At 41.1% G+C, this 12,190-nt stretch overlaps 1 protein-coding gene across 2 annotated transcripts in view; it reads left to right on the forward strand.

Annotated features, from left to right (window-relative positions):
- Positions 1 to 10,460: 10,460 nt before the first annotated feature.
- Positions 10,461 to 12,190, forward strand: part of LOC139564047 (phosphatase and actin regulator 4B-like) — an 85,691-nt gene continuing 83,961 nt past the window's right edge. Inside the window, exons 1-2 of one of the 2 annotated variants that reach the window (XM_071383253.1) lie at positions 10,464 to 10,607; positions 10,849 to 10,943. Coding sequence is in view for 1 of the 2 variants with exons in the window: in XM_071383251.1 (XP_071239352.1) it covers positions 10,591 to 10,607 (17 nt within the window). In the remaining variant the exon portion in view is untranslated. Of the gene's footprint in view, positions 10,608 to 10,848; positions 10,944 to 12,190 lie in introns of both variants that reach the window. The other variant, XM_071383251.1, reaches the window with a different exon arrangement.

Genomic DNA, 12,190 nt, shown 5'->3' on the forward strand with positions numbered 1-12,190 from the left:
AAAAATCTTGGGGTTTCTTTGTCAGCGGACTGACGACACGCTCCTTATGGCGAGTGTGAGGAACCGGCACAGGACATACCGGGCTGGGGAGGCGCACTGGAGATCTGGTGCATGGAGCTGTCACAGATGGCACCGAACTGATGACCCGCTCTTCCACTCTCCGCTTCTCCGCCGACCACCCCTCGTGCCCCCCCCAAACAAATCTTGGGGTTGTCCTTGGGCTCTCCGTAACCAATGTGAGTAAGACCTTTAAGGTACAGGTCGAGAGAAGGATTATACAATTACAATAAGATTTTTATCCAGTTTAATTAAGGCCCTTAACCCCCTACTGTATCATTTCAGTGTTTGACCTGATGGGGCTTGGATAGGTGTAGCAATATGGTGATGACTCCACCCTGCTGGGAAATGGGCTCTGGGACACTTCTGCCATATTACTTACACAAATCTAGAACCTCCAGATATGCAAACACTAACTAGAAACCAATGTCCAATTCCAAACCAACCCTGCCCTAAAGTTTGATTTGTAATTGGGCACAACATATGAATTGCTAGGGAGAAGGGGTTTTAAGGACCAGTAAGGAACTGAACAGTCAATTTCAGTCAATATTTTTTGTAAAATTGTTAAAATTTTCAGACAATTCTTTCAAATATTTACCAGAAAGCAGACTCATTCAACTCTATGCTATATACTTACAAACCAACTTACCAGCTTTCACACTGCCAATGTCTGCAAGAAAACACATCTTTAAACAAATTAAAACATTATTATTACAACATGATTAAAGTTATTTACAATATCTTGCAATTTACAAAAGATGCAATGTCGTAAAATTACCTAACGCCTTGAGGTGGGGAGCCGGCCAAGCAGTGTCAACAAGGTTGAAGAAAACAACAGACAAAACAGATTACAGATGACAGACACCATGGACAGACAAATTCATGGACATTGACATGAGACAAACAAGACACATGAAAATGCTTGCATCATCTCCTGCACCGGCATAGGCGGTAGGTTGCTGCAGCACCCCTGATGAATCACAAAAAAAAAAGTATTCAAATTAGTGCGCTAGGGCTTCATTACACCTGTATGAGCAGAGAAAAATACTCAGCAGAACAGGGAGAAAAATACCCCCATGGATTTCAGGTATCGTGTCATGGAGGGTTCCTCACCTCTGCAGAGACTAAGACTGTTTCCAATAGCAAACCGCCCACAATCTGTGCCCCCTTTCTGCTGCTCGACGGCCGGCAACATGTACAGTACAAGTCACATCCACAGTTTGGACACACCTATTCATTCAAGGGTTTTTCGGTATTTTTACTATATTCTACATTGTAGAATAATAGTGAAGACATCAAAACTATGAATTAACACATATGTAGTAACCACATTTTTTAAAAACAAATCTAAATATATTTTAGATTTTAGGTTCTTCAGAGTAGCGACCCTTTGCCTTGATGACAGCTTTGCAAACTCTTGACATTCTCTGAACCAGCTTCACTGGGAATGCTTTTTAAACAGTCTTGAAGGAGTTCCCACATATGCTGAGCACTTGTTGGCTGCTTATCCTTCACTCTGCGGTCCAACTCATCCATAACCATCTCCATTGGATTGAGGTTGGGTAATTGTGGATGCCAGGTCATCTGATGCAGCACTCCATCACTCTCCTTCTTGGTAAAATAGTCCTTACACAGCCTGGAGGTGTGATGGGTCATTGTCCTGTTGAAAAACAAATGATAGTCCCACTAAGCGCAAACCAGATGGGATGGCGTATCGCTGCAGAATGCTGTGGTAGCCATGCTGGTTAAGTGTGCCTTGAATTCTAAATAAATCACAGACAGTGTCACCAGCAGAGCACCCCCATACCATCACACCTCCTCCTCCATGCTTCATGGCGGGAACCACACATGCGGAGATCATCCGTTCACCTACTGTGCGTCTCACAGACACAGCAGTTGGAACCAAAAATCTCAAATTTGGACTCATCAGACCAAAGAACAGATTTCCAGCAGTCTAATGTCCATTGCTCATGTTTCTTGGCCCAAGCAAGTGTCTTCTTATTGGTGTCCTTTAGTAGTGGTTTCTTTGCAGCAATTCAAATGTGAAGGCCTGATTCACGCAGTCACCTCTGAACAGTTGATGTTGAAATGTGTCTGGTACTATCACGTGTGGTCCCGCTCCCCCTCTCTGGCACTCGAGGTTGCCAGGTTGCTTATCATTACGCACACCTGTCACCATCGTTACGCACATCAGCACTTCATCAGACTCACCTGGACTCCATCACATTATTAATTACCTCCCCTATATCTGTCACTTCCTCAGTTTCTTTCCCGAGTCAGCATTAATGTCGTTATGTGTCCCTTGTCTAGACGCTGTTTGTTTTTTGTTTCCTGTCTGTCTGTTAATTCATTCAATATTCACTCCCTGTACTTGCTTCTCATCTCCCAGCGTCTGTCCGTACAGTTACTTGAACTCTGTGAAGCATTTATTTAGGCTGCAATTTCTGAGGCTGGTAACTCCTGAGGCTGGTACCTCTAATGAACTCTGGGTCTTCCATTCCTGTGGCGGTCCTCATGAGAGTCAGTTTAATCATAGAGCATGATGGTTTTTGCGACTGCACTTGAAGAAACTTTCAAAGTTCTTAACATTTTCCATATTGACTGACCTTCATGTCTTAACCTCTCTAGGATGAGAGTGGCGCTAGCGGCACTCCCCCCCCACCCCCACTGAAAAACCAGTGCCGCGAAATTCAAAAACAATATTTTTTTTAAATATTTAACTTTCACACATTAAAGTCCAATACAGCTAATGAAAGACACAGATCTTGTGAATCCAGTCAACATGTCCGATTTTTAAAATGTTTTACAGGGAAGACACAATATGTAAAGATGTACATCTATTACCTAAAAATACATTAGCATAATCCACCATCTTTTATTTGTCCACCAACACCAGTAGCTATCACCAATTCGGCTAAACTAAGATATTTATAGCCCCTAACCAATAAAAAAACTCATCAGATGACAGTCTGATAACATATTTATGGTATGGGATAGGTTTTGTTAGAAAAAAGTGCATATTTCAGGTAGATGGCCTAGGTTACAATTGCACCCACCGTCACAAATGGAATAGAAAAACTACTTAGAGCAACGTGTTTACCTACTTACTAATCATCAAACATTTCGTAAAAATACACAGCATACACGAATCGAAAGACACAGATCCTGTGAATACAGACAATATTTCAGATTTTCTAAGTGTCTTACAGCGAAAACACAATAAATCGTTATATTAGCATAGCACATAGCACATAGCAGCCCAGCATTGATTCTAGCCAAAGTGAGCGATAAAAGTAAACATCGCCAAAATATATTAATTTTTTCACTAACCTTCTCAGAATTCTTCAGATGACACTCCTGTAACATCATATTACACAATCCATATAGAGTTTGATCGAAAATGTTTATATTTAGCCACCAAAATCATGGTTAGACAATGTGAAATGTAGCTCAGCTGGTCAGAAAAAGTCTGTGCGCCACTTAGACAGTGATCTACTCTTATACATAAATACTCATAAACGTGACTAAAAAATATAGGGTGGACAGGGATTGATAGACAATTTAATTCTTAATACAATCGCGGAATTACATTTTTTAAATTATCCTTACTTTTCAATACAGCTTGCGCCAAGCCAAGCTACGTCAAAAAACATGGCGTCCGAAGCCACTAACACTTTTCGACAGAAACACGATTTATCATAATAAAAATGTCCTACTTTGAGCTGTTCTTCCATCGGTATCTTGGGCAAAGGATCCTTTCTTGGGTCCAATCGTCTTTTGGTGGAAAGCTGTCCTCTTGCCATGTGGAAATGCCAACCGCGTTCGGGATGAACTGGAAGCGTGCCCAGCAACTCACAGCGTTTCAGAAATAAATGTCCCAAAATCGCACTAAACGGATATAAATTGCTATAAAACGCTTTAAATTAACTACCTTATGATGTTTTTAACTCCCATAACGAGTAGAAACATGACCAGAGTAATATTACTCCCTCCACTAATGCTTGGAACAGGTGCGGTCGGTGTCCTCTAGGCGCATGACGCAGCTCCAAAAGATTGACTAGCCTCAGGGTTTTTTAATTTATAGTGCCTGTGAACGCGCAATCGACCCAATTCAAATCGTCATCACGTAAAGACATCCAGGGGAAGACGTAAGCAGTGTCCGTATAGTCATAGCAATAACAGTGGCCTTTTAACTGACTCCAGAACAGTGGCAAAAATTTCTGAATTCTGACTCCATGTCAGGGAAATTGCTGTAGAATGGGCTCTGTTCCACTTAGAGACAAAATTTCAACTCCTATAGAAACTATAGACTGTTTTCTATCCAATAATAATAATAATATGCATATTGTACGATCAAGAACTTTGTGGGAAGCCGTTTCAAAAAATTACACGATTAGCATAAATAGCCACAACAGCGCCCCCATCCTCAACAGGTTTAAAGTAATGATGGACTATCATTTCTCTTTGCTTATTTGAGATGTTCTTCCCATAACTTGGACTTGGTCTTTTACCAAATAGGGCTATCTTCTGTATACCACCCCTACCTTGTCCCAACACAACTGATTGGCTCAAATGCATTAAGAAGGAAAGACATTCCACAAATTAACTTTTAACAAGGGACATACAGTGGGGAGAACAAGTATTTGATACACTGACGATTTTGCAGGTTTTCCTACTTACAAAGCATGTAGAGGTCTGTAATTTGTATCATAGGTACACTTCAACTGTGAGAGACAGAATCTAAAACAAAAATCCAGAAAATCACATTGTATGATTTGTAAGTAATTAATTTGCATTTTATTGAATGACATAAGTATTTGATACATCAGAAAAGCAGAACTTAAATATTTGGTACAGAAACCTTTGTTTGCAATTACAGAGATCATACGTTTCCTGTAGTTCTTGACCAGGTTTGCACACACTGCAGCAGGGATTTTGGCCCACTCCTCCATACAGACCTTCTCCAGATCCTTCAGGTTTCGGGGCTGTCGCTGGGCAATACAGACTTTCAGCTCCCTCCAAAGATTTTCTATTGGGTTCAGGTCTGGAGACTGGCTAGGCCACTCCAGGACCTTGAGATGCTTCTTACGGAGCCACTCCTTAGTTGCCCTGGCTGTGTGTTTCGGGTCGTTGTCATGCTGGAAGATCCAGCCACGACCCATCTTCAATACTCTTACTGAGGGAAGGAGGTTGTTGGCCAAGATCTCGCGATACATGGCCCCATCCATCCTCCCCTCAATACGGTGCAGTCATCCTGTCCCCTTTGCAGAAAAGCATCCCCAAAGAATGATGTTTCCACCTCCATGCTTCACGGTTGGGATGGTGTTCTTGGGGTTGTACTCATCCTTCTTCTTCCTCCAAACACGGCGAGTGGAGTTTAGACCAAAAAGCTCTATTTTTGTCTCATCAGACCACATGACCTTCTCCCATTCCTCCTCTGGATCATCCAGATGGTCATTGGCAAACTTCAGATGGGCCTGGACATGCGCTGGCTTGAGCAGGGGGACCTTGCGTGCGCTGCAGGATTTTAATCCATGATGGCGTAGTGTGTTACTAATGGTTTTCTTTGAGACTGTGGTCCCAGCTCTCTTCAGGTCATTGACCAGGTCCTGCCGTGTAGTTCTGGGCTGATCCCTCACCTTCCTCGTGATCATTGATGCCCCACGAGGTGAGATCTTGCATGGAGCCCCAGACCGAGGGTGATTGACCGTCATCTTCAACATTTTCCATTTTCGAATAATTGCGCCAACAGTTGTTGCCTTCTCACCAAGCTGCTTGCCTATTGTCCTGTAGCCCATCCCAGCCTTGTGCAGGTCTGCAATTTTATCCCTGATGTCCTTACACAGCTCTCTGATCTTGGCCATTGTGGAGAGGTTGGAGTCTGTTTGATTGAGTGTGTGGACAGGTGTCTTTTATACAGCTAATGAGTTCAAACAGGTGCAGTTAATACAGGTATTGAGTGGAGAACAGGAGGGTTTCTTAAAGAAAAACGAACAGGTCTGTGAGAGCCGGAATTCTTACTGGTTGGTAGGTGATCAAATACTTATGTCATGCAATAAAATGCAAATTAATTACTTAAAAATCAAACAATGTGATTTTCTGGATTTTTGTTTTAGATTCCGTCTCTCACAGTTGAAGTGTACCTATGATAAAAATTACAGACCTCTACATGCTTTGTAAGTAGGAAAAGCTGCAAAATCGGCAGTGTATCAAATACTTGTTCTCCCCACTGTATGTTAATTGAAATGCATTCCAGGTGACTACCTCATGAAGCTGGTTGAGTGAATGCCAAGTGTGCAAAGCTGTCATCAAGGCAAAGGGTAGCTATTTTGAAGAATCTCAAATATAAAAAAGATGTTGATTTGTTTAACAATTTTTTGGTTACTACATGATTCCATATGTGTTATTTCATAGTTTCCATGTCTTCACTATTATTCTACCATGTAGATAATGGTACAAATAAAGAAAAACCTGGAATGAGTAGTGTCCAAACTTTTAACTGGTACTGTAAATTACCAACTTCTTATTAATATTTTTTTATTTAACCTTTATTTTAGAAAACATATTGAGACCTAGGTCTTTTTTACAAATGTGCCCAGTTTATACACAAAATAAATATACACATTATACCCAAACATATACACATTAAAATACAAAAATACAGTCATGGGAAGCACAAATAAAAGATCACAACTCACCCAGAAAAAAAGTTACATTCCTACACAAATAAGTCCCCAATCATCAGTACGTTAAATTGCCTGAATGGCACCAGAACATCAAGATTAAATGTATTTTGAATTTTGTTCCAGAAATTCAGTGCATTAAAACTAAAAGCAGATTTACCTAGCACTGTGGAGACCCTAGATGGCTAGGTTTAAAGAAATGGTTGTACAATAAATCCTTCCAGTGATCTAATAGTAGGTAACTACTTAACGTTACCCTGAATTGTGATATTCTCTGCCCCCTTAGGAATGGTGCGCCTCTTGTTGAGATCAGTGGTGTCTTCATGGTACTTTGCCTGGTTGGAAAGATAAAATAACATCTCCTCGAGGGATGCCATTAAAGTGCAAGCTACATACAAACAGAAAGCTACAATAAAAGTTAGCTAGCTAGCTAACGTTAGCTAAATAAAACTGTCTGGCTAGCTAGCTGACTAGGCAGGCTGAGGTAAATAAGTATCTAGCAATGTCAATCTAAAATCAACCTAAAAAGAGCTTCAATAGACAGCTGTGTGTTAGGCTAGGAGGTGGTTGTGTTGTACTTACCAGTACCCAGTGTTCGCGGGGTCCGACATGCCAATCAACCTGCTATCTGCCAATCACGGTAATGCCTGGAATGTTCTAATGCCGGGCATCCTGGCGGTTGGCGGAGTGGCGTGGAGGGGGGTTGGGCAGGGGGATGAAGCATTGGAAGTTAAGACCAGGTTTAGCCTTTGTTCTCTCTCTTACGTCTGGCCTTCACAAGAGAAGGTCACGGTTGGCTTGGGGGTTATCTTTCATTTATTTGGCGTGGGCTACGGCCAAACAGTAGCCTGTGTAAAGTTGGGTTAATAAACCGTTAATTCGTAAATTCAAACCTCTGTCTGGACAATTGTTCCTTTATGATCTATTCAGGTCATTACATTATATAAAGACAAATATATGGAAATCCTTGGAGAGTGATTCTGATGTAATAAATTAGTGCGGACCAAGTGAGCGCTTAGGAGGTGAAATAGAATTAGAACTGCCCGCGTCCTCCATCCGCCGCGTCTGCTACAGGGTAAAATAGAGCCACGCAACCAGCATAGCAATGGACGCTTTGGTTAATTGCGTAGGCCGGTCAGACTTTTGCAAGTTCTAGCAACAGCCCTACAGGGGGAGGGAACACACACACTTTTTGGCATGACAGGCCCCCTGGAAATCACGTTCTGGGTGCCAGGTCGGTATTCGGACATGATTACTACCAGTTTACAGTAGATAGATGGCTAGACTAACTTACCTATCAAAACATTGTTAGCTGACATGGCTAATTGAGTGAGTGTCAGTGACTGACATACCAAGAGAAAAACTGCTGATGCACAAACACATTTTGAAATTGCACCTTGTGTATTCTACTATTCTAAATATAAACAATAAGTTGAGACTCCAAATAAGTTCTTAAAAAATATATATATATGTTTTTAGGTCAGTGGACACCTAATGCCTGGGGATCCCTAAGCGACCGCTTATCCCTTATGCCTGGAACCAGCCCTGGTTGTCCTGCTATCCAGCTGCGGCCAGTGATCAAATCCTCTGCAGCTAGCCTGGTCCCCTGAACATAGACATTCCTGCCTAGATTGTGGCCTCATCCATTCTACCCGCTGCATACTATTATGCAGCGGGGGACTACCGGAATAAATAATGGCTCATAACATGCAAAGGCAACCTGATACAGCACAAGAAAACCTGAAACAACCCATCACAACACATATCTGTCTCTGGTTTCACTATGTTTTGATGTTTTTCTAACACCTGGGAACCAGCTCATGTTTCGTTATGTTGGACAAAACATCCGGCTGCAGTGTTCCATCAACACCTCAGACAGACAGAGTTCTGAAGAAATAAGAAATACAGTAGTGAGCCTAACTCTACTATACTGTACCTTAATGTTTCTGTTGTTGTTAGGCAGAGAGAGGCATGGCAATGTTATCAGAGGAAAGGGCACATGCTCATATCTAAGGAGGTGTAATACTGCCCAATGCCTGATTACTTTATAATGTCTCAATCTAAGAACAACCATCAAGCTGGAATCATATTTATAGACTTAAAAATGCTTCTTCCTTGAGGAAGTTACATGGAAAAGTTGTTTCTGTACACATTATCGGCAATGATTTAGTCAAGTGCATAACGGGTTTCATAATACTAGAATATGTATTTTAAAAAACGTCCTTCATTCAGTTCTAGATGTAGAGAACCTTTTAGAGAGTACCAACGGAGTACTAAATTCGATCAGATGTGCATGTTGTAAAAGTTAAAATGTTAGTTTTCAGTAGTCATCATTGCATTCCTTTGTCCAGTAACAATCAAATTATTTATTTTTAATCAAAGGGAAAAACATGTTTTCTTATGATCTGTTTTCAATGCAGTGTCCTCACATAAACCTTCCAATAAGAAATATGGCATTTAGGCAAAAAATATATATACATTAAATTGTGATTATGGAAATTGATGAGTTCTGTTTTACCAAAAGTTATTCCCCTGAAATCTATTATGGTCAGTAAAAACAGTAGTGTATTTGTAATGTTCTGCCGCAGTTTCCAGCTGATCCAACTCTTTGTTTCATAGTCTGTTAGTCCTTCCTGCCTTCCCTTCACATCACATCCTACTGGCACAAGATCATTCCTAAAGTATAACTATAACAATAAGACAATAAGCAGAATGTTCAGAGGGCAGTAAACGATTTACTACCATTCAGCCACTAGATGAGGCTGTATGTCCAATGTAAATTGAAGCTGAAGCTTGCAGAGAGTTTACAGGCTTTAGCTATTCTGTAGCCTACTTGGTCTGATTCAATCCAATTTACATTCAATCTAAAAATTCTCTTCAGTATGATAAACTGACTTAATACATATTTGTTCTATTCATGGCAACAATTAGGCTATTACAGTTGATATGACACGTTCTATATATTTGTTACATATGAAACAAGAATACAATTGTTTGACATGAAGTAAGACTTATGCCTACACCTGCACACTCTTAGAAAAAGGGTTTAAAGCAGGTTCTGCAGTTGTCCCTGTAGGAGACCCCTTTTTTGGTTCAAGGTAGAACATGTTTAGTTCATATTGGTGAAAAGGTTCTACCTGATACCAAAAAGGGCTCTACCCAGCCCAAAAAGGTTTCTACCTGGAACCAAAAACGTGTTCTCCTACAGGGACAGTTGTAGAACATTTTATGGTTCTAGTTAGCCCCCCCATAAGAGTGCAGTACATCAAGAGCTTTGTCTTTTGCTAAAAAAATATTTCAATCTTGACTCATCAAATGCTCTTAAAACACATTTATCTTTAGAGTTGTCCATGCTCCATGTGTGCTCAAATTGCTCTGAAAGCTTGTGAGACCAGTTACCAGCATATTATTATGGTCTTTAGTGATGATAAAAATATGAAAATATTGAATTCAACATCGCTCACATTGAAACAAAGAATACTGTATTGTAACAGTCAGCTGTAATCCGTTATTTCATTTAGGAACATCAATGATTTCAGATTACGAAAACAGTTAAAACAGTGCGCTTGGACCATTTTCCTTACAATGCTTGCTGGGTATTGATGTCTTTTTAATCCAAGGCAGATTCGATTTGCGACTACCACACATAGTAGGCTACTGAGATGCTCTTGGCTGCGGTTTTACACAAGAACTACTACTACCGAAATGCCCTCCAGGTTGTTTCCGGTCATTCCGGTAAAAAAAAGTTTCGATGGGGGCCTGGGAAAAAGTGTTTGGTGAGGAAATGGCTGAGTAGCCTAGCTATATTAAATCGACTATAACCGATTTCCAAACAAGAGGAGGGCAATTCATGAGTCAGGAGAGAAGGTATGTAGTAACATGCTATATAAACAGAGATGGATAATTCCCAGCAAAACACAATGAACGTGGTTTTAACTTGGCAATCACTAAGAGACAATTCCATTGCCGTTGAAAATATAGATTTGTAATAACTTTTTTCCAAATGACATTTTTTTATGAGTATTTATTTTGTTTTTACCGGTTAAATCAGTGATTATGTATTTTCCATCTTGGCTTGATCTCCATTGATGCTCTGTTGGCGTTCAAGCACAATGGATGCGCGTGATGACGCTCTCTAGATGTTATCAGTGGGATGGAGCGGTGATGGGTGGCAATTAGCAAGCCTCTTTCTCCTACAAAGAGGTAAGCTACAGGCTGCTGTTTGATTTTTTTTGTTGATATATGGTGACTATTCTTCATCCCTGTGGGTTGATTTACAACTGCGTTGTCTATTCAATTCGTTTTTTTGGCAAGAATGATAGGCTACAGTTGACGAAATAGCCAGTTGCTAAGTAGGCTAACCAGAACTTGTAGGCTACTTAATTAGTTTGAAAACAGCCGCTATAGTTATCTATGCAGTTGGTTTCCTGAAGGTCCATCATTTGCCCACTGTTCAGCCATTAGTAACAGTTAGAAATGTTGCTGCGGCTTTCTTTGATATGCACAATAGGCTAAACTGAGTCTAGGAATAGGCTATGCCAACATACGTAGTCAATCAGGAAAGCAAAGGCTAGCTTTTTCAAACAGAAATTTGCATCCTGTAGCTCTAACTCCAAAAGGTTTTGGGACACTGCAAAGTCCATGGAGAATAAGAGCACCTCCTCCCAGCTGCCCACTGCACTGAGGCTAGGTAACACTGTCACCACCGATAAATCCACGATAATCGAGAATTTCAATAAGCATTTCTCTACGGCTGGCCATGCTTTCCTCCTGGCTACCCCAACCCCGGCCAACAGCTCTGCACCACCCGCATCTACTTGCCCAACGATTGGAAAGCTGCCGCGGTCATCCCCCTCTTCAAAGGGGGTGACACTCTAGACCCAAACTGTTATAGACCTATATCCATCCTACCCTGCCTTTCTAAAGTCTTCGAAAGCCAAGTTAGTAAACAGATCACTGACCATTTCGAATCCCACCGTACCTTCTCCGCTGTGCAATCCGGTTTTCGAGCTGGTCACGGGTGCACCTCAGCCACGCTCAAGGTACTAAACGATATATCAACCATCGATAAAAGACAGTACTGTGCAGCCGTCTTCATCGACCTGGCCAAGGCTTTCGACTCTGTCAATCATCGTATTGTTATCGGCAGACTCAACAGCCTTGGTTTCTCAAATGACTGCCTCGCCTGGTTCACCAACTACAGGTGTCTGGCTAGACTGTAAACAGTCTAGCCAGGTGTCTGGCTAGACTGTAAACAATCCTTCCAGATTCCTATTAAACATCTCCAATCCAAAACTAAATCTAGAATTGTCTTCCTATTTTGCAACAAATCCTCCTTCACTCATGCTGCCAAACATACCCTCGTAAAACTGACTATCCTACCGATCCTCGAATTTGGCGACGTCATCTACAAAATAGCTTCCAATACTCTACTCAGCAAATTGGATGCA

Source organism: Salvelinus alpinus, chromosome 35, assembly GCF_045679555.1.
Source record: "Salvelinus alpinus chromosome 35, SLU_Salpinus.1, whole genome shotgun sequence".
NCBI lineage: Eukaryota > Metazoa > Chordata > Actinopteri > Salmoniformes > Salmonidae > Salvelinus > Salvelinus alpinus.